Source organism: Muntiacus reevesi, chromosome 1, assembly GCF_963930625.1.
Source record: "Muntiacus reevesi chromosome 1, mMunRee1.1, whole genome shotgun sequence".
In the NCBI taxonomy this organism is placed as follows: Eukaryota; Metazoa; Chordata; class Mammalia; order Artiodactyla; family Cervidae; genus Muntiacus; species Muntiacus reevesi.
The window spans coordinates 84,644,721-84,669,153 of record NC_089249.1 but is presented as its reverse complement, the minus strand read 5'-3'; the positions used below and the strand labels follow the sequence as shown (position 1 = coordinate 84,669,153).

At 39.6% G+C, this 24,433-nt stretch overlaps 1 protein-coding gene across 1 annotated transcript in view; it reads left to right on the top strand.

The window, feature by feature from the left end:
* Positions 1–23,390, top strand: part of LOC136144080 (olfactory receptor 5J3-like) — a 63,655-nt gene extending 40,265 nt beyond the window's left edge. Inside the window, exons 3-4 of the mRNA XM_065901753.1 lie at positions 21,691–21,747; positions 23,034–23,390. Coding sequence (XP_065757825.1) covers positions 21,691–21,747; positions 23,034–23,390 — 414 coding nt within the window. The remainder of the gene's footprint in view (positions 1–21,690; positions 21,748–23,033) is intronic.
* The last annotated feature ends 1,043 nt before the right edge of the window (positions 23,391–24,433 follow it).

Genomic DNA, 24,433 nt, shown 5'->3' with positions numbered 1-24,433 from the left:
GTGACCCCATGGACCACAGCATGCCAGGCCTTCCTGTCCATCACCAACTCCGGAGTTTACTCAAACTCATGTCCATTGAGTCGAGTCCATCCAACCATCTCATCCTCTGTTGTCCCCTTCTCCTCCCACCTTCAATCTTTCCCAGCACTGGGGTCTTTTCCAATGAGTCAGTTTTTCACATCATGTGGCCAAAATATTGGAGTTTCAGCTTCAACATCAGTCCTTCCAATGAATATTCAGGACTGATTTCCTTTAGGATGGACTAGTTGGATCTCCTTGCAATCCAAGGGACTCTCAAGAGTCTTCTCCAACACCACAGTTCAAAAGCACCAATTCTTTGGCGCTCAGCTTTCTTTATAGTCCAACTCTCACATCCATACATGACCACTGGAAAAACCATAGCTTTGACTAGACAGATCTTGGCTGGCAAAGCAATGTCTCTGCTTTTTAATAAGCTGTCTAGGTTGGTCATAGCTTTTCTTCCAAGCAGCAAGCATCTTTTAATTTCATGGCTGTGATTAAAAGACAAGAGCAAAAGAACTATGCAAATATTGAAGGAGAAAAAGTTGTAGGCAGAAGGAACAGCAAGTGGGGATGTGCTGAAAACAGCAAGAAGTCTGGTATGAGTGAAGCCAAGTGAGAATAGAAAGAGTGGTAAGAATTAGTCTCTTAGTAGTCAGGGACCAGATCATGTCTGAGGCTTTTTTCCTCTATGTGATGAGAAAGCATTGGAAGACTGACGACAGGAGTGACACAATGGGATTTGTATCTATAAAGAATCACTCTGGCTGCTATGAGAATTGACTAGTAGAGCCAAAAGTGGAAGCTAGGAGATCAGTGCAGAGGCTGTTGCATAGTCCAGGGGAGAGATGGTGGTTGCCTGGACCCAGGAGTGAGCAGTAGAGCTGGTGAGATGGTATGTGGGGAGCATTAGGAAGAGAGATGGGGAGAACATTGTATCTTAAGAGATTTTTACATGGATTAATAATCAAATTTAATTCTTCTCCCCAAATTTATGAGGCAGATACTATAATACTTATCACTTTGATAAGTGAACTGAGATATACAGAGTGGTAAAGCCAGGATTAAAAGCTACCTGGCATCAAAGCCTACTCTTTCCACTATAGTTAACTGACTCTAAATCTAGAACAGATACATTGGAAAAGAAGCCAGCATTGGCTCAAAGTTTAAATAAACAAACAGAAAATTGGCATTCATTTAAATTACTCTCTAGGAAATATTAAATATTATAAATCTTAATTTTTATTAAACATTAAAAATGGACAGGGAGGCCTGGTGTGCTGCGATTCATGGGGTCACAGAGAGTCAGACATGACTGAGGGCCTGAACTGACTGAATATAAAATATAAAAAGAGGTTAATAACAGTTTTATCAATTAGGAAATATATCAAAGAAGTTGACCTAAAACTAATGGGTTGATTAAATTTTCTAGATACTTATAAACTCTGAAAAGAAAAATATTCTTATTAAGAAAAATAAAATCTATTCCAGACTACCAAAACCTTGCAAAGATTTTACATTATATGTTTTCCAGGAGGGAGATAGATTTTATAAAAGAATCAGTAAATTCAATATTATTTTTAGGCTTATAAAACACCATTGTTTTTCAAATGTTGATATTCTAACAAAACCTAAAAAAAAGAAAAGAAAATCCATACAAAACAAAAAGTACTCTCCTCAAAAAAAGAATTCTCAAAAAAACTGTTTAAAAAATGGAACCTAAACATTTACTTTGAAGAAACTAGCAAAAGATCATCTATAATTATGTAAAGGATGCTCATCATAGGACTTCTGTAATGGCAAAATCAAGGAAGCAACCTAAACATTCATAAATACATTTTTATGTGTACTTCCACATTTGTTGTTTAGTCACTGTGTCTGACTCTTTGTTACCCCATGGATTATAGCCTGCCAGGCTCCTCTGTCCATGGGATTTCCCAGGCAAGAACACTGGAGTGGGTTGCCATTTCCTTCTTCAGTACTTCCCCATAATGGAATGTTATGCAGCCATAGGAAATTATATATTCAAATATATATTGAAAGCTATGGAAAGTGTTTGTGGTATGAGATTAGTTTTTAAAAGTTATAAAATTGAGTATAAATTAAGATCTGTATTTTGTGAAGATATGAAGAGAAACAGAATGGTGAGGAGGTGGAAAAGAGAATGAGAATAGAAAGAAAAGTATTGAAATGAAGCACAGATTCTGTGAGTGTTAAGCATCTTTTTGTATTTTTTATTCATAAATATCTATTATAAGCATAATAATAAAATACATTTTCATGAATACCTTTAAATAATATAGTGAAGGCAATGCTAGGAGTGAAGTTTTTGCATAACTAGCAGTCAATGAGCTCACTCTAATGCAGAGGCATGCAGGTCTGAACCAAGTCTCCAATCATTCCCACTCTCTGGCAGCTGCAGAAGCCCAGGGAGGTGCCTGTGCTTGAGCCACCAAGGTCTATTCAGTAAGGAGCCATGATGGTCTCCCAAAGACAACCCTGCTCTCTTCCCTCCACAGTTCAGGCTGTCTTGTAACCCAAGTCATTTGACACAACCCACAAGTTTACAAGCCTGCTTAGGGTGCTCTCTGCCTGGTGGCTCAGATGATAAAAGAATTGGCCTGCAATGCAGGAGACCTGAGTTTGATCTGAGTTGGGAAAACCTCCTGGAGAAGACAATGGCAACCCACTCCAGTATTCGTCCCTGGAGAATTCCATGGAAAGAGGAAACTGGAGGGCTACAATCCATTGGGTCACAAAGAGTCGGACACAACTAAGCAACTAACATTTTCACTTTTCACTTTCTGCACTTGCACTGTTTTTGTTTTTGTTTTTTTTTTTAGATTTTTTTTTTTCTGGATGTGGACCATTTTTAAAGTCTTTATTGAATTTGTTACAATATTGCTTCTGTTTTATGTTTTGGTTTCTTGGCTGCAAGGCATGTGGGATCTTAGCTCTCTGACTCACTCCCTGCATTAGAAGGCAAAGTTTTGTGCACTATGGTGTCTTTTTTCTCATCGTTTTGCCACTGTGACATAATTTGAAGTGAACAACCAAACAGCTGTAACTGAATTCATTTTCATGAAATTTTCTAACCACCAACCTACAGGGATTTTTCTTCCTGGTCTTTCTGATCATTTACCTGGGAACATGCTCATAGTAACAGCCACCAGCTCATAGTGATTGCCTCCACACTCTAATAAATGATTTCCCCAGGAATCTGAACTTATTGGCATCTGCTACATATCTACTACCAACCTGATCTGCACTGAACATTCCACATACATAAGGCCAATATCTGCTTGACCTTCTCTCATTTTCCAGAGTTAAATATTTATAAATAAACTAAGAAATCAACCATATACCTTTCCTGAAGGAATGTCGAGTTTTAGTAACTTTAACCACTCACCCTCTGAGGATTACTTTATCTATTCCCATAACTTTAAAACCCATATGTCTACAACTCTGGAGTTTATATCTCCGGTCTCTTTTGAACTTGAAACGTACAGATTCGACTGACTACTTGCCATCTTCTCTTCAATGTCTAATAGGAATCACAAATTCACTATGTTCAAAATACTATTTTAAACAATTCTTGATTTTTCCTGCCCTTTATCTGATCCTCTATTCATCTCTTCCACCAATCACCAAATTTCCAAACCACACTTAACATTCAATCTTTGACTAAGTTCTGTATTTCTGAAGACTATGTCATCTATTTGAACATAACCTGGACCTAAAAACTACTAGCTGCTGACTTTAAAAAAAAAAAAAAAAGCACAAGTGAGAGTTGTGAGTTAAGTTATATTCGGGACAAAATGAAGACTATAGCCTGGAAGACAACATCTCAGATAGCTCTGAGAAACTGCTCCAAAGATACAGGGGCAAGATCAGTATATATATGATTTTGGTGAAGGAGGAGTACATGCAATCAAGACATTTTTGCAGAAAGTCTCTGCTAGTCTTGTGAAGGTTACTGCCAGTCACTTGGAGCAGACCTCACCATGAAGGGTTTTAGTGCTTTCCTAGATATGAGGAGATACAAAAAATGGGTTTATAAAATCTTCTCCTGAAAATATCTAACTCTCTGAAGATCTATTTTGTCAGTTTTTCCCAGAGCACAAAGTATCTCATTTCTACTCTTCATCCTTAACTCCTTTAAGGTGGTGTTTAAAGTCAGCGGCTACAGCAAACATGATTTAATCCTTGTAGAGATAGACAGAAAGTGACATACTCCTTACTCAGATTTCTGCAATATTCTTCACTGTTTTTTCTGATTCCATTCTTATGTCACTCAATTTTCTATAAGGTAATCAAAATAATATTTTGAAAATATCAATCATAAATCACATCACTCCTCTGCCCACCACCCCTCACCCACCAAAAGGAAACAACCTTCCCTAACGTCTTATTTTTCTTACAATAAAATAAAATATACTCCTGGAATCTCTCTTCCAGACATGAATGAGTAAGAGGGTATGCAGTCATAAAACACAGGAAACAACCATTTTCAGACATTGGACATGAGGCAGTGCAGGTCTGAGATCCCTGAAAGAAGGAAAACAAAAAAGATAGGTTCTACCATTCCAAAGTTTCCTGCCAGGAGGTAATTTCTCAATCACAGTACAAGGAGAAAGAATCCAAACAAAGACTAGTTATCTCACTCATTTGAAGAGACATAGAAGTATTATACAAGAAACTTAAGAAGGTTAGAATTTGTGGGGACAAGATATTCAAAAGAGAGAGAGAACAGAGAATGAATTTCAGAAATTTGCATTAGCATTTCCTTTCAAGTCTGACTGAATACAAATTTGTACATGTATAGGGTAAAACTTCATGAAGCTGGGCAAGAGTAACTCTTGGGGAAGACCAATTATTAGAGGGATAAAAAGGATTGTGGACTTCCAAGGTGGCACAAGTGGTAAAGAATCTGCCTGCCAATGCAGAAGACATGGGTTTGATCCCTGGGTTGGCAAGATCCCCTGGAGAAGTAAATGGCAACCCACTCCAGTACTCTAGGCTGGAAAACACCATGGACAGAGAAGCCTTGTGGGCTACAGTCCGTAGGGTCGTCGCAAAGTGTTGGACATGACTGAGCACACAGGCACTACTAAAAGGAATGTAAACTAAAGTTTTCCCAGGGCCAGATGTCATTCCGATTTTTACCATCTGAAGTATAGATACACTGAACAACAGAGTAGTCAGTAGAGATACAAGAATATCCATACCTTGGGAGTATTGCAAAATTAGTCCTAGAGAAAGACTCCTCTATGGAGAACAGTGTGGAGATTCCTTAAAAAATTGGAAATAGACCTGCCATATGACCCAGCAATCCCACTGCTGGGCATACACCAAGGAAAACAGAATTGAAAGAGACACGTGCACCCCAATGTTCATCACATGTTTATAACAGCCAGGGCATGGAACAACCTAGATGTCCATTGGCAGACGAATGGATAAGAAAGCTGTGGTACATATACACCATGGAATATTATTCAGCCATTAAAAAGAATGCATTTGAATCAGTTCTAGTAAGGTGGATGAAACTGGAGCCTATTATACAGAGTGAAGTAGTCAGAAAGAAAAACACCAATATAGTACATTAACATACATATATTGAATTTAGAAAGATGGTAATGATGACCCTATATGCGAGACGACAAAAGAGACACAGATGTATAGAACAGTCTTTTGGACTCTGTGGGAGAGGGCGAGGGGGTGATGATTTGAGAGAAGAGCACTGAAACTTGTATATTATCATATGTGAAACAGATCGCCAGTCCAGGTTCGATGCATGAGACAGGGTGCTCAGGGCTGGTGCACTAGGACGACCCTGAGGGATGGGATGGGGAAAGAGGAGGAGGGGGGTTCAGGAAGGGGAACACATGTACACCCATGGTAGATTCATGTCAATGTATGGCAAAAACCACTACAATATTGCAAAGTAATTAACCTCCAATTAAAATAAAGAAAAAAGAGAAAGACTCCTGTAGATCTGTCCTAAAATAATAGGCCTTGAAACTAACTAAGCTGATGGACAGAAAAAAAATCAAACAGTTTTTGAAAAACTCAAAATATAGAAATCAAGAATATAAAATTTATTATTTTCAGCATCCAATTTAAAAGATGGTGGAATAGGAAGACAGTAAATATTGATCTCACCTCCTTTTATCAGCACACCCAAATTACAACTAAGTACAGAGCAAGTATAGATGAGAAACACCTAAAAACTGTAGAAAAGATCTTCTACAACTAAAGATATAAAGAAGGAATCACAATGAGTCATGCAAGAGGGTGGAGATACAGTGTTGTCAAGACCTAAACCCCTGGGAAGGTGACCATAAATGGGAGAATAATTTCAACTTCAGAGGTTCTTCTGAGGTCCACATCAGGCTCCCCGGCCTAGGGGTCCTGCCCCAGGAAGACAAGCACCTAGAACATTTGACTTTGAAGGCCAATAAGGCTTACTTTGGGGAGAGCTAGAAGGCTGCAGGAAATAGACCCAACCCTTAAAACACACAAAATCTCACAAACTCTGAGACCCAGGGCAGAAGGAGTAATTAGAAAGGAACCTTGGTCAAACCCACTTGATCTTGGAGGGCCTCCTGGAAAGGTAGGAGGCTACAGGGACTCACCTTAAGGACACAGTTGCTGGCAGCAGCCTTTTTGAGGAGCTCATTCCACCATGAAGAGACTGGTACTGGAAGGACAATTTGGAATCCTCCTTCTAGCTAATTAGTGCCAGAACCTGGCCCTGTCCACTAGATGGTTGGTACCAGTCCTGGAACACCCCAGAGCAAGCAGATAACTGGTCAGGGAGACAGCCTATCCATCACTAAGCTAGCTGCAATAGGGTGCCCTGAGTCCTCAGCTACCCTGGGACCTAGTTCTACCCACCAGAGGACCTAACACCCAGATTCAACCACCAGAGGGCTGACACTATCCCCTGAGGCCCAGCCTTACCCACCAGGAGGTGAGCAATAGCCCTGGGACCTACTAGGCCCCAATCTGTCTACCTATCGGCCAATACCAACTCTGAGACACCAGAGCTCTATAGCCAGAGAATCCAGAACCCAGCTCCACCCATCAGTGGGTCAGCCCTGGCCCTGGAACCTGGCCTCACCCACTCACGTGCAGACACCACCTCAGGACCACTGAGGTCATACGGCCAGGTTTGTCAGGCAGGGACTGAGCCACTCACCAGTGGGTTGGCACTAGTAGTGGGACCCCCATAGGCGCTGGCCCTGCCCACCTGTGGGTCAACACCAACTCCAGGACTCCAAAAACCCTGAAGCCAGAGACTCTGAACCCACCCCCATCGATGATCAGGCTTCAGGACACTCTAGACCCCATCAGTCCACCCATAGTGGGTCAACAGTAAGTCCAAGATCCCTGGAAATGTAGCCAGTTGCTCTGGGACCTGCCTCTGCAGACCAATTGGCCAGCACTAGTCCTAGGACCCTCCAGGGCCCCATAGCCAGCTTCCTCATCACTTAGCCTGACCCACTAATAGCACAAAACCAGAACTGAACTCCCCTGGACATGCGACCAGCCATGCTAGGACCTGGACCCATCTACCAGTAGCTGGCAGGCTTTGAAAAGGCAAGGCCTTGCAACTAACTGGAATGGGGGTCAGCCACATCTACCAGCACATGCATCGTACTCAGTCCACCACAACAGAAGGAACCACGCAACCCACATAGATGACACCCTGAGCATAAGTCTTTAGAAAACAAAAGGGTGTACACTGTTCATTTCCTCCATAAGGCCACTACTCCAAAACTGAGAAACATAACCAACTTAACAAAAGCATAGAAGTAAAAACAGTAAGTTAGACAAAAGGAGGCAATAGAAAAGTATGTTCCAAAGAAACAAGATAAAATTCCAGAGCAACTAAGTAAATTGGAGATAAAAAATCTATTGGATAAAAACTTTAGGTAATAATCAAAAAGACACTCAAAGACCATGAGAGAAAACTGAATGAACAGAATGAGAAGTTAGAATTTTTAAACAAAGAGTTAGAAAATATAAGGAAAGCCAAAAAGAGGTGATGAATACAATAAATGAAATTTAAAAATACACTAGAAGGAATCAACAGTAGATTAGATGATACAGAGGAACAAATCAATAAACTAGAAGGCCGAATAGTGGAAATCATTGAAGCTGAACCGAAAAAAGAAAAACAAAAATGAAGACAGTTTAAGAGACCTCTAGGATGACATCAAGCATACTAACATTCCTGTTGTAGGAGTCCCAGAAGGAGGAGAGACAGAAAAAGGGGTAGAGAACATATGTGAAGACATAACAGCTGAAGAGTTTCCTAACCTGGGAAAGGAAACAGATTATCTAGGTTCAGGAAGCAGAGTCTCAAACAGGATCAACCCACAAAGGACCACATCAAGACACATTGTAACAACAACAAAAAAGAAAAGACACATTGTAATTAAAATGGCAAAAGTTAAAGATAGGGTTGTTAAGATATGTTTGAATTTAAAAGATTACCAACTTAAAATAATCACATATGAATAGAGATTGCTACACATAAACCTCATGGTAAGCACAAACCAAAATAATAGATTCATTCTCAAAAGAGAAAGAAACCAAACATAACACTAAAAGTTGTCATGAAATCACAAAAGAAAACAAAAAAGAATTGCAAAATAACCCAAAAACAATTAACAAAAAGGCAAAAGTATATACCTATCAATAATTACATCGTGCTAAGTCACTTCAGTTGTGTCTGACTCTTTGAGACCCCGTGTACTATAATCCACCAGGCGCCTCTGTCCATAGGATATTCCAGGCAAGAATACTGGAGTGGGTTGCCATTTCCTTCTCCAGGGGATCTCATTAATCCAGGGGTTGAACCTGCATCAATCCCCCATTCTTACACCTGTAAGAATGGCTCTTATCAAAAAGACAATAATAACAAGTGTTGGCAAGAATGTAGAGAAAAGGGAACACTTGTGTACTGTTGGTGGGAATGTAAATTGGTGCAGCCACTATGGAAAACAGTATGGAGATTCCTCAAAAAATTAAAAATAAAACTACTATGTGTGTGTGTGTGTGTGTGTTAGTCACTCAGTAGTGTCTGACTTTGTGACCTCATGGAGTATAATCTGCCAGGCTCCTCTGTCCATGGAATTCTCCAGGCCAGAATACTGGAGTGGGTTGCCATTCCCTTCTCCAGGGGATCCTCCTGACCCAGAGAATGAAACTTGGTCTCCTGTATTACAGGCAAATTCTTTACCATCTGAGCCTCCAGGAAAGTCCAGAATCTGACTTCAATGTGGGAGACCTGAGTTCAGTCCTTGGGTTGGGAAGGCCCTATGGAGAAGGGAAAAGCTACCCACTCCAGTACTCTGGCCTGGAGAATTCCATGAACTGTATAGTCCATGGAGTCTCAAAGAGTTGGACACAACTGAGTGACTTTCACTTTAACTTCACTTTCAACATATGATCCAGCAATTCTATTGCTGAGTATATATACAAAGCAAATAAAAATGCTAATTAGAAAAGATACATGCACCCCTATGTTCATTGCAGCATTATTTACAATTGCCAAGATATGGAAGCAACCGAAGTGCTCATTAATAAAAGATGTGGCTTATATATTCAATGGAATATATTTTAAAAATGAAGAGGCTTAAAAAAAAATGAAATATTACCAGTTGTGACAACACAAAGGACCTACACTGTACTGTGCTTAGTAAAATAAGTCAGACAAAAAACAAACTCTATATGAATTTCACTTATATGTGGAATCCAAAAAAGCAAAACAAATGATCAAGCATAACAAAATAGAAACAGAGTTATAGACACAGAGATTTTAAAAAGGTGGTTGCCAGAGAGGAGATGAATGAGGGGAAGAGAAAAATAACTGAGGGGGACTAAGAGGTACAAACTTTCAGTTACAAAATCAATGAGCCAAGGTATGAAATGTGTAGTGAGGGGAATACAGTTGATAGGTATGTAATATCTTTGTATGGTTACAAATGGTAACTAGACTGATCAGGGTGGTCATTTTGAAATGTATAGAAATACCGAATTACTACATTGTGAACCAAGAACTAACATAGCCTTGTAGGTCAACTATACTTCAAAAACAAACAAACTCATAAATATATAGATCAGATCTGTTCTAATAAAGGATAGAAATGGCATGGACCTAACAGAAGCAGAAGGTATTAAGAAGAGGTGGCAACATCAGCAGATGAATGGATAAGGAAGCTCTGGTACATATACACCATGGAATATTACTCAGCTGTTAAAAAGAATTCATTTGAATCAGTTCTAATGAGATGGATGAAACTGGAGCCCATTGTACAGAGTGAAGTAAGCCAGAAAGATAAAGAACATTACAGCATACTAACACATATATATGGAATTTAGAAAGATGGTAATGATAACCCTATATGCAAAACAGAAAAAGAGACACAGAAGTACAGAACAGACTTTTGAACTCTGTGGGAGAAGGTGAGGGTGGGATGTTTCGAAAGAACAGCATGTATATTATCTATGGTGAAACAGATCACTAGCCCAGGTGGGATGCATGAGACAAGTGTTCGGGCCTGGTGGGCTGGGAAGACCCAGAGGAATCGGGTGGAGAGGGAGGTGGGAGGGGGGATCGGGATGGGGAATACGTGTAACTCTATGGCTGATGCATGTCAATGTATGACAAAAGCCACTGAAATGTTGTGAAGTAATTAGCCTCCAAATAATAAAAAAAAATTTTTAAACAAACAAACAAATATTATGCTAATTATCAATACAATAGATACATCTCTTGAAATGTTATTTAACTATCAGAATTTTTAATATTTAGTTGTTTAATATTATTTTTCTTAGACATAAAGATTTTGTAATACACTTAAATCAACATTTGTCATTATTTACTAAGTAGCATTTTTAAATTCAAAAAAAAAAAAGAAGAGGTGGCAAGAATACACAGAAGAACTATACAAAAAAGATCTTTCATGACCCAGATAATCACGATGGTATGATCATTCACCTAGAGCCAGACATCCTGGAGTGTGAAGTCAAGTGGGCCTTAGGAAGCATCACTACAAACAAAGCTAGTGGAGGCAATGGAATTCCAGTTGAACTATTTCAAGTCCTAAAAGATGATGCTGTGAAAGTGCTGCACTCATATGCCAGCAAATTTAGAAAACTCAGCAGTGGCCACAGGACTGGAAAAGGTGCAGTTTTCATTCCAGTCCCAAAGAAAGACAATGCCAAAGAAGGTATGAACTACCACACAATTGCACTCATCTCACATACTAGCAAAGTAATACTCAAAATTCTCCAACCCAGCTTCAGCAGTACATGAACCGTGAAATTCCAGATGTTCAAGTTGGATTTGGAAAAGGCAGAAGAACCAGAGATCAAATTGCCAACATCCTCTGGATCATCAAAAAAGCAAGAGAGTTCCAGGAAAATGTCTACTTTTGTTTTATGGACTACACCAAACCTTTTGACTGTGTGGATCACAACAAACTGTGGAAAATTATTAAAGAGACAGGAATTCCAGACCACCTTACCTGCCTCCTGAGAAATCTGTATGCAGGTCAAGAAGCACCAGTTAGAACGGAATATGGAACAACAAACTGGTTTCAAATTGGGAAAGGAGTACGTCAAGACTGTATATTGTCAACCTGTTTATTTAACTTAAATGCAGAGTTCAGTTCAGTTCAGTTGCTCAGTCGTGTCCAATCTTTTGCGACCCCATGAACCGCAGCACGTATGCAGAGTACATCAAGGGAAATGCTGGGCTGGATGAAGCACAAGCTGGAATCAAGATTGCTGGGAGAAATATCAATAACCTCATATATACAGATGACACCACCCTTATGGCAGAAAGCGAAGAGGAACTGAAGAGCCTCTTGATCAAAGTGGAAGAGGAGAGTGAAAAAGTTGGCTTAAAATTCAACATTCACAAAACTAAGATCATGGCATCTGGTCCCATCACTTCATGGCAAATAGATGGGAAACAATGGAAACAGTGAGAGACTTTATTTTGGGGGGCTCCAAAATCACTGCAGATGGTGACTGCAGCCATGAAATTAAAAGATACTTGCTCCTTGGAAGAAAAGCTATGACCAACCTAGACAGCATATTAAAAAGCAGAGACATTACTTTGCCAACAAAAATTTGTCTAGGCAAAGCTATGGTTTTTCCAGTGGCCATCTATGGGTGTGAGAGTTGGACTATAAAGAAAGCTGATCGCCAAAGAATTGATGCTTTTGAACTGTGCTGAAGACTCTTGAGAGTCCTGTGGACTGCAAGGAGATCCAACCAGTCCATCCTAAAGGAAATCAGTCCTGAATATTTATTGGAAGGACTGATGCTGAAGCTGAAACTCCAATACTTTGGTCCCCTGATGCAAAGAACTTACTCAATGGAAAAGAACCTGATGCTGGGAAAGATTGAAGGCAGGAGGAGAAGGAGATGACAGAGGATGAGATGGTTGGATGGCATCACCAGGAGTTGGTGATGGACAGGGAAGCTTGGCATGGTACAGTCCATGGAATCGCAAAGAGCTGGACATGACTAAGTAACTGAACTGATGTAATATATGTTATATCCCAATATATGATATATAAATTAATAGCAAATGTATTTATGTATTATTCTACATATAATATATATTGCCCTAACATATAATAAGTAAACTATACATATATAATTTGTATAATTGTTAATATATTTATAAATATATAGTGTATTGATATAAATTTATAAATAAAATATTAATTTATATATATTTATATAGAATATATACATGATACCCCATCAAATTGATTATTAAAGTATATTTCTTTCCATAGGTTGTAGAACTGTACATAATCTGTTTCCTACCTCTGTCTCCAGTCTTTCTCATTCTCATTAAGATCTTATCTCAGATGTTCCCACCTCAAAGAGACTGTAATTTCCATTTTAACATAGCCAGGCCTTACACCTTACCCCAACCTACTCCCCTTTATGCCTTCTCTTACTTTCACAACCTATCGAAGGTGGATATGTAAATATGGATCTTCCAAATATGATCAAAATTTTTGAGATTCTGTGCATCAATAACTGCTATTTTACATATACTAATACAATTAGTATTCCATTTTAGAAATATACCATGACATGTTTATTCATTCACTTTGTTGATAGAAATTTGGATCAGTTCCAGTTGAGTCTATTATGAATAAACTACTATAAATATTTGTGTACAAGCATTTTATGGATATATTTTTATTTCTTGCAACACTCAATTAGAAAAAAAAATTTGCAAAGTCTCTCATGTTACAGGATACCCTTAATTATTTTATTTTGAACTACCAAGTGTATTTTTTTTTCCAAGTGTATTTCTGATGGGGAAAGATTAATCAGCTTCAAATGACATCAAACAAATAAAACTATTTGGATATTCAAGAGGTATCCTGACTGAAATCATGAGAAGAAGGGAAGGAGAGAAAGAAAGGGAGGGAAGGGAGAAAGAAAGAGGAAGAGAAATTTATAGATATAGTAATTTTCCTAGAAGCATGACCTCACAATTTTATCTGATGACAGTATAAATAAACATTTTAAATATCAGTTTGAAAAGCAATAGGGTTCCATATGTATATCTATAGAAAATGGATAAATTATAGTATATCCATACAATGCAACTTAAAAAAAATATGAACCAGAGATATATGCAACAACAGGGATAAACCTTAAAAATATCAGGAGGACTATCTTATATTTTAGGCTTACCTTACATTTTTTCATCAATGGTGTATATGTTCTCTAATTTTCATCAAGGGAGTGGTACATTCATGGCACATCCATAGTGGTACATACATGTACCATAGTGGTACATCCATATAGAATATCCATATGGATATTCCATAATCAAGGAACATCCCTGGACAGTCATATTATCACATGATCCCACCTTCTACCTATTTTGGACAACTGATGACTAACCCAAGAGCAGCCAATCTACAAGTAAAAAAAATACATGCAATCATGCTCAATAAAATTAGAATACATGCAATATGTGCTCAATGGATTCCAAGCTCAGTATGATTGCCAGAGGTAACAACAAATTTTGTCTTAAGAAGCTTCAGAAAAGATATAACTAAATGGGGTTCTGAACAAGGGAGGAGAAAAGAAACCTATTGCAAATATGGTTGAGACTGAAAACAAAGTTTATTGACTCATATGGGCTGCAGTCCATAGGGTCACAAGGGGTTGGAAATAACTGAATAACTGAGAACAGACATATATAAATTGCTGACCTAACCAAAGTGAAGCAAAGTATACAAAGAAACAAAATTCTTACTCAGGATAAAATATACAGACAAGATTATTTATAATGATAAAAAGGTTAATTCTCAAGAAGCTATACCAAGCCTATATGTGCATGTACTTAATAGCAGAACATGAAAAAAATGAAATAACTGAATGGATAAACATATAAATCCAATATTGTTGTATCAACATCCCTCTCAATCGTCAATAGAAAAATTGATGATAATAAGACACTACATTATTTTAAAAACACAACAGAAAACCAAGAACTATGAGTATCCCATCCACTGCTAGTGATGAGGCTTTCATTTCCAGTCAATAGGCTGGTGATCCAGTTCCAAAACGCTTTTTTAAAATTCTGTTCCCTAGGACCATTCTCATAGAGTTGTTTTTAAACATGGCTGCTCATTGGAAACATATCTGGAGCTCTGGAGGGAAAAAGCAACACCTGGGCATTTGTATTTTTCAAAAATCTCCAAGATGATTCTGATACGCATCTAGATTTTTTTAAGTGATTACAGGTTTTTCTATTAAATGGTAGTTTGGGTGATATGGAATTCTATTATTTTTCTGTTGACCAATCATGAGTGATTTACATAATAGTTACATAATCACAATAATAAAAGATGTTTATCAGTTTCATAATCAATAGCTAGACAAAAAAATAAAAGATCATTACAACTGCAAGTCATAAAGGGAAGATGATTAACCTGACAATATAAAATGATTACATACAACTGGAGGATCATGTGGAGTGATGTGGTAAGTGGAAGTGCATACATGTAAATGGATTAAATGTTCCAGCCAAAATCCATTTACATTTAAGGCAATTATCAATATATAAGGACCATTCTCAGTATTCACTATCTGAGGCATGTTCCCCAGGAAGCAGATGTGAGACAGATTACTGTGCCCAAGACTGCTCTCTGGAATACGCCTGGTAAAGAGGATGAGAGAAGTAGAAACGGGCAGACAGAGAAGTTGCTATGATCCAGCTTTGACAGAGGTTCCAGTTGATGCATGTGGAGCTGGAAAGACTCATAAGCCTTGTCTCCAGTTGAGGCGAGGGGACCAGGCCTCTCAGGTGTTGGATGGGAGCTACCCCCAATAAGGGTGTTACCATAGGCAAGACAGCTCCTTTCAGCAGAGAGTAATTCTCATACAGACCTTTCTGTGGGCCTCAGTCCTGAAGGGGGATGTGGGCAGTGCAGAACAGCATTTACCACGTAAGGTCTGATGCTCAGTATTGTTACATTTGTGACACTTGTGCACAGATAACAAGTGGAGAAGTTAGGTAGCCATTTGGGTATAAAATCTTCAAGCTCAAGAGAAAGGCCTGGGCTTTAGCCAAATGAGAGGGGGGAAAAAAAAACACACACACACATAATAACATACACCTTTTTTTTTTTCCATAGCCTGGGTTATAGAAATTCAACAGCATTTGGGTGAAATTTAAAAACTGTAACACTAGGTAATGTTATATATAAATTACACCTAATTTTTTTTTAAAAGCCTAGATGATACACCAGGGAAATCAGAAGAGTAGTTGTACAAAACCTGAACCTTGAAGTGTGCCAAATTTAAGAGGTTTGGAGGGAGAGGAGGAATGAGCCAAAGTAATTGAGAAGGAGCAGACAGTGAGATAGAAAGAAAACTAAAAGTGTGTTGACCATGAAACCAAGTGTGCAAAGTGTTTCCAGGAGGAAAAAATGACCAGTAATGTCAGATGCTGCAGATAAGTCAAGGGAGATGCAGGCTGAGATGCGCCCATTGAGTCCAGCCATGTGAAAGTCACTAGTGATCTTGACAAGAGAAAGGTTTGATAGAATAGTCAGGGTAGAAAAATGATTGGAGTGAGCTTATGAGTGAATAGGAAGAGAGAAACTGAAAGCATTAAAAAATTAGCTGATGGATACCTATACTCCAATATCAAAAGTTTTTAAAATTAAACCTTTTAAATAGTTTTTTTTAAGTATTAAGAGCAAAAGCCTTCATGCTCACTCTCAAATATTTATAAAATTTACAATAATGAGTTATTTTTAGTGCAGCAACATCATTGAATATGCCTTATTGATTTAGAGACTTAAAATAATTATTTTGCTGAACTATAGTTGATTTACAATGTTGTATTAGTTTCTGTGTATAGCAAGGTGATTGATTCATACACACACACACATATCTGAATAAACTTTTTCATATTCTTTTCCATTATGGTTTATCATGGGATCTTGAATAGAGTTCCCTGTGCTATATAGTGAGACCTTGTTGTTTATGCATTCTATATATAATGGTTTGCATCTGCTAACCCCAACCTCCCAATCCATCCCTCTCCAAAACCCGCTCCCCCTCAGCAACCACAAGTTTGTTCTGATTTGGAAATTTTTGATTTAGTACTTTCTGACATACTGTCTCTAAGATCTAAGTTTTAGATATTTGCTGTTAATGGCTAATAAAACTGAAAAGAACTATATTCAAAGATATGTGATCCAAGTGGAATAAGTGTTAAATTATCTGTATGATAAAATATAACATTTATTTTATAAATGTCATAAAGTATAACATTCACTTTCAAAAATAATTAGCTGATTGAGATGGAGAAAGACAAATACCACAAGATTTCACTCATATGTGGAACAGAAAAAACAAACAATAAACAAAGCAAGACACATAGAGAGAATAGCATAGTGGCTACCAGACAGAAGGGGCAGAGGAACGGGTGGGGAAGGAGTAAAACAGGTAAAAAGGGATAAAGTGTAAACAGGTACAATCATGAAACTAAACGTAAACTCCACTCCTTATACGTACAGTTCTTATGTAAGCAACCATAAAACCAAATCAATTTACAAATTAAATATAGGCACAACAATAAAATTCAGATTGACCTCATTAAGTTAATGTGACATGTAATACTATTTTGTTTAAGCAAAATCACCAATGCAGGGTTTATTGATAAAAATGTAACATCTTATTGACTTGATTCTTTTGATTTTGTGCACAATGGATGTGCATTTAAATCATTGTCATATCATTGCTGATAATTTAAAAAAAAAAAAAAAAAGAGCTCATTTAACCATAAATTTGTTTTTGGGTGAAATGAAGTGAAAGTCACTCAGTCATGCCTGACTCTTTGCAACCCCATGGACTGTAGCCTGCCAGGCTTCTCTGTCCATGGAATTCTCCAAGCCAGAATATTGGAGTGGGTAGTTGTTCCCTTCTCCAGGGGATCATCCCAACCCAGGAATCGAACCCAGTTCTCCTGCCTTGCAGGCAGATTCTTTACTCTCTGATGGGTGAGTGACTCAATTTAAGGGTGCACCCCTTCCAAATAAAACATTGTAATTTTTTAAAAATCTTTTAAGCAAAAAATTACTTATTGCACATTTATTTCTTCCTGTTGAACTGCAGCATGTTGGTATGAACAAAGAATACAAGTAAAACACTTAAAATATTGATACCATACACATGCTGTACTCACTGACATGCACAGATTCTTTCAAGTTTGACATTTCTATTCTCTGTCACACAATAGTGATGACAATTCTCCCAGCAGTTTCACTTTCTTGAACCAGTACAAAACTTTCATCTACAGATGAGGTGGAGATGTTATTTGTCCTTCATGTGGCAGGAATATGATCAGAAACAGACACAAACTGGGATATAAAAAATAGGAGGCCATATTCAGTCTTTAAGACAGTCATCTATAATTCAGAGTACATTTATATTACTTTTTAGAGGTTATCATAAACATGGAACAGATCATTGGAAAAACAGAGATTAGAAGCTGCTAAAATGCCTATATCGATCCTTGTAAAGTTGGTCCAGCAGCTTCTCTTCTCTGCATGAGAATGAAGGGAAAAAAAAAAAACCCTTGGCTGGTCTCCAGCACCTACTTTTCTATGGTTTTCTCCCCTCCCCTCAAACAAAACAGGAAAGGAACTGACTATCAGGTATACGTTGACATTCATTCACACAAATGTGCGGCTTCCATTTAAAACTTTTAATCTATCAGTGTAGAAGGAAAGACTTTCCCTCTGTTAAAGGAAATAAAGATTGGGAAATCCCTGGACTAGTGGCAGATACTGGATTTGATACATAGAGAAGATATATAAGAATGATTTCTCCTTAGAATTTATGCTTAGGAAGGAACTCCAACATAACCCTAACCTCATCTGAGATCTAACTTGCATGCACAGGCTCAGCTAGTCTGACCTGGAGAAAACTGACCTCCCTGTATTAACCTGCCTAAGACACTGCAAGTCCCTTCTCCACAGAGCTCTCCTCCTCCCTGCCCCTGTGCCGCAGCTGGCTCTGTCCTGGGGTGCTCCTCCTTTGTGCCTTTCCACTTTTTGGTGCCTACCAGTCTTCTTCCCATCCCACCATCCTGCCACCCTAGGAGGGAGAAATTGCTCCAGGTCCCCTCTGTTGTGGGGCAGGGGCGGTGAGCTGGCATGGAAAAGGTTGGTGGCATGGTGAGCTTCTCTTCATCTCAAGAGAAGCTCTGGAACTGAGTTGTAAGACATGGCTCTTGCCTTTCATTGCTTGGGTGACAATACAGAGCCTAAGATGTTGGAGATTATAAAACACAGAACATGGTCTCTAGGTCCACAGAGATGCTTTTCAGCTATAAAAATAGTGGGCAATGCTAATCAACTTAATGGGAATATGTCTTAAGAGTTTTCTCTGAATAGTAAGCTCACCCATTCAATCAGATTTCCTGGTCTAAAGAGCTCTCAATGGCTAATATTCCACTGAAGTGAGGCGTGGAAGGATTCTTAACTTTTCTTGAAGAGCAGAAAATGAAGAAAGATGAATATGACCATAAACTAGGATTAAGAGCATGCAACTCAAATATTTTATACAAGACATGCTCCTAATTTCTTTCTACATAGTAACATATACCGGGGTTTTTTTCTGTCTTGTTTTTTTAAACTCTTCTTTTCATGCTTTCAACAAACATTCATTAAGCTTCATTTTTGTGATAGGCTCTTTGCTAAGTGTTTCAGGATTCCAAGATACAAAAGACCTGCCCTCAAGAATAAAAAAGAAAAAAGTCCCTGCCTTCAAGGGGCTTTTAGTCTGAAGGAGGAAGCAATAAACTGTAAAACAAGTAGACAAATAATTGCAATACATGATCACTTCTTAACTTGTTCAGGGCTCATGCAACCATCTATATTTCCTTTATTTTTTGTTTTCTACTGTAATCTCCACAATGCAAGGCCCACCCTGGTTGAAGACTCTGCAGACTTTGCCTAACGTCTTGCAAAGAAGGACATTCAGCACATGTGTTTTTGGTAATGAAGATACAGACTTTTATATAATGACAACCGATCCATCTATAGATTGCAAGCTCTTTGTGCAGGGGCTGTGTCTAATTGTCCATTTTGTAAAGCCTCTCATCCACTGGAAAAGTGCTTTTAAGTGCTAAGAAAATGTAGTAATACTCTCCTGCTGCCACCTGCTGCTTTATTTCCACTAAGTTGGGCTCAGAATCATAGAAAATGCAACTGAAAATCATTTACCATGCTCAACTATAAAATGAAATCCTGCTCTCCAACACACATGCGGGCACATGTCAATACACACCCACTCACCACCCAACACATATATATACTTTCTCTCATTGCCTCCATCTCTGCTGGCCCAAAACAGCATTTTATTTGCATTCTGTTTCTTTATACCCCAACCCATGAGAGGGGGAAATAAATCACACCTACAGGTTTTCTTGAGCACTGTGTTCAACTAAGACTAGAGAATGCAACCAAAGTGCCATGATCAGAAAAATGTTTTCTTCTGGATGACAAAAGCATGTTTCAGGTACAATTTAAGGCTCCAGAGAATCAGCGATGAACAAGAGAAATACATTTTCTGCCCTAAAGGAGGTTATATTCTACGGTGAAGGGTTCTGATAACTCCTAAACAAATAAATAATATCATACATGAGTAAAGGCTAGAAAAGTATGTTAAAAATAGCAGTGTGACTATGGTACTACTCCAGTTAGACTAGGGATGGCCCCTTAGAGGAGTCACGATTGCAAGAGGAGGTGATACTGGTAATGAAAAAGAGGAAGACAGGCCAAGCTCTAAGAGAAAAGCATTTCAGGCAGAAAGGTCAGAATCAATCCTGAGGACTTCCCCTGCTGGTACAGTAGATAAGAATCCACCTGCCAGTGTAGGGGACATGGGTTCAATCCCTGGTCCAGGAAGATTGCATATGCTGTGGGGCAACTAAGCCCCTGCACCACAGCTATTGAACCTGCACTCTAGAGCCCATGAGCGGTTAACTACTGAACTCATGTGCTGCAACTACTGAAGCCTGTGTGTCTAGAGCCTGTGCTTCGCAGCAAGAGAAGCCGCCATAATGAGCAGCCCATTCACTCCCACTTGCCACAACTAGAGAAACCCCGTTCACGGCAACAAAGACCTGTGCAACCAAAAATAAAAGTAGTTAATAAAAAAGAACCGGTAGGTCCTGAGATGAGAAGGACTTTGGAATCTTAGGGAAGAGGGAAGGCCAGGGTGGCCAGAGCAACATGAGGTGAGTGAGGAGCAATCAGACAAAAAGGAGGCTGGCAAGAGTGGCAGGGTGGGACCAGCAAGTGCCTGGTAGGCCGTGGTAAGGCATTTGGATCTGACCATACACGTAAGGCAAAACCATTAGAGGAACTTAAGCAAGGGGGTGGTACAATCTGCTCTTCTCTTCTGAATGATCACTGTGGAGGATGGATTAGAAGGGAAAGAGTGGACACCAAAGACCAATTAAGAGGCCGTGGCTGTCATCTAGGTGTCAAGGGGGTGATGTGCTGCAGCAGACAGTGAAGATGGGAGAAATGTCAACTTTGAGATTTACCTTGTAGGTAGAGATGAAGGGTTTATTGAAGAACTAGATGTGGGAATATGAGTGAAAGAAAGGATCCAAATAGGGCTCCCAGAACAACAACGTAGAGATGATAGCATGTGCCTGATGATATTAGAGTCAGCAGACTGCAAACAAGGTCAGGAGTATATCTATTCCATAAATAATTTTAAACTTAAAATTTCAATCCATATTTGAGATTTTCATTCTTTATCATTCAAGAGTGAGAATTCTAGGTGCAGCATAGAACCAATAGGACCAAAAGTTTTTAAAAAATAATGTCTTCTGGGAACCAGGCTGTTCATCTCTATCTCTAAGGCTCATCTGAACCCCATTTGTCTTGGTCATAAGTGAATACCAACAGGGTGTCTGACTCCCAGGAGCCCTGGGAGTCTGCATCAGCCCTTTGTGACTGTGGTGATGAAAGGTAAGGCACCACTCCGTGACCTGCAAAGCACCACTAGAGGGCTGCAGAGACTAGCAGAGACGGTCACAGACGGCCATCACCTAGAGGGCCAATCTCCCTTTAGGTGGAGGAAATTGGAGCCTCAGAAAGATTAAGTGGCACTCCCAAGGCCACCCAGGTGGTGAGTGGCAGAACCACAATTCCATCACAAGTCCTCTGATTCAAAATCCAATGTAATGTAACAGCCAGTACCTGGATTTTAGAGCCAAGAATCCCCTGCGCCTTGTTTTGGGTACTTGAGCAAATTTCCTAACTTGTCTGAACCTCTGTGTCCTCGTGTTTTGTGGGTGACAGTGCTTCTGCCATGCTATGGATCATATTATATCAGTAAGTCAGCAGAGGTGAGAGGTGTGACATTTAGTCAACACTGGTCAGGCCCTCCCCTTATAGCTGGGGCCCTGGTTCCTCTCTGAACTAGCTCAGCTTCATGAAGCAGCTTTTAGTAATGAATCCAAATGATTCCATCTGGTGACAATACTCTGCCGCATGTTGATGTGTATAAAGGGCACTGAGTATCACTTAAAAACAAACAAAACTGTAGGAGGTGTATTTATCTTTAACAAGGAGCTGGGGTAAATAAAGCAGCTTCCTTGCCAACGTCCTAGGATTTGGATCCCCAGGTCGCTTCATCCAACCCCAATCAGTGAATGTTTGTAGAGTACTTCTAATGGGCAAAGGAGTGTGCCGAGGAGACAGACAGACACACACACACACACAAATCCTGCCCGCAATAATAAATACCTGAACCATTCTGCTCCAGGTATTGCCTTTGTCACATTATTTATCTTATTCCATTTATTTCCACAATTTATCTTTCTGCATTTATTCCCACAATAGTCCCGAGACCTGAGAGTCAGGCATCATTGGCTTGATTTTAGAAACTGAGGTTCAGAGAAGTTAAGTAACTTGTCAGAGTTCTCGCAAACAAGTGGGAAGGCTGGAATTTAAGCTCAACTCCGCCTCTGCTTTCACTGTGTCCCCTTTTTCTTTAACGTGCTTACAAGGTAAAAACACAAGAACATGGGAAGTGCTGTAAAAAGAAGGCTACTGGAGTTCCGAAGGAAACTTCTGAGAGGATCAGAAAGGAATTCCAGGGAAAATGACTGCCGGGGAGGCGGGAAAAGAAGGAATTCCTACACGTCTATGTGCAGGAAATCTGATGTATTGAATCATGGTGAATTTTGTATATAAAAGAAAGAAAAAGACAAAGACACATACACATACACTCTAAGGCTGATTGAATTCTAGAAAAGAATACTTCCTGGAAGGAAGTAGGATCAAAAGCTGAAGTGAAAAATCTTAAGTTGGAGTTGTAACACCAGTGTGCTTCACTACCAACTCACCCAGGAAATTAATTTCATGTTGGACTGTTCTATTAAAAAAACCCTGACGGAAGTGTCTCCACAGGGTAAACAATGGGAAAGACTCCAGGAACTTCCTAAAGCATTTAACACAGCCGAAGGCTGGCCTGACTTAATTGACCAGAGTAGATCAGAGGCCAGGGAATCCCAGCTCACTTCCGCCCCTGGCCCCTCTATCCCCCACCTGGCCAGCCGCCATGTAAAGATGCTAGCCCCAGTGGCCAAGTGCAGCAGCTGCAAGGCTATCCCCACCCTGGGCTCCAGGGGTGCTGCCCACCGGCACGTTAGTCATTGTGGGCATCTTCTGAGCATAACCATCCAGATGCTGTCACAGAGCAGTTCCAGAAATAGCCAGGCACCTGAGTGCAACCCGACACAGGAAGCACCCTTCCATCCGGTGTAAAACACCCTCCTCCACAGGGGCAGGGAGAGGAAGTCAGAATGTGAATCATTCATTCATCCACCAGAACTGAGCCTCCAGCTATGAGCCAAATGTAGATCTCAACCTTGGCTGACACATTAGAATCACCTGGGAACTTTTAAAAATACCAGTGCCGGGGCTCCACCCGAAACCAATTAAGTAAGAATATCTGGGAGTGGAGCCCAGGCCTTGGTATTCTTTAAAAGCTCTCAGGATAATTCTTCTGTGGTTGCGAATCACTGTATGAGATATTATACATACAAAAAAAGAGAGAGAGAGAGAATCACCAACCAGACCTCACAGAACTCACGGTGTCACAGAGCCCTATAGTTTGCAATGTGCTGTTTTTTTCCCCCCCAGCAGGTAACACTGATGGACCGTCACAACCAGCCTGGAAGAGTATTGTTTCTTACTCATTTTGTAGATGAGACAGCTGAGGCTCAGAGGCAATATCTGATTGCCCAATGTCACACAGCAGGAAAACAGCAGGGCAGGCATAGGAACCAGGTTTTCTGATTCAGGACTCCTACTCCCCTATCACTGAGCAACATACAGAGGACTTGAACTTGGGAAGAGGTCCAGGGCACATCATAAGTGCACCACGGCCGGGGTCAAGAGCTGAAAGAACAGGGGAGTCCTAGATGGACCGATTTGTCATAACAAATGTCCACCAACCAGCTGATGTCCAGCAGTGTTCCTAAAACTATGCCTACGTTGATCAACTCTTTGTTTATGTAACTATTTTCATTAAGGATTCTTCTAGGCAACAGAGCCTTGTGGCCAGAATAGTAAGTAAGCACTTAAAAGATTACCTTGCCAGGTTCAACAATTGGCCTTGGGATATTCATGCTAACAACCCCTAAGAAGAATACAACTTATTGCACAAATTCTTGGGCTGTGAACAGTAGTTAGTACTAACAGGTTGGCTGACTTGCTGGCCATTAAGGAACAGTCAATAGGTGTTTGAGGGGCAGCCTGTGTTAATAGAAAGAGGAAGACAGGTGCAGCTTGTGGCTAAACAGTGG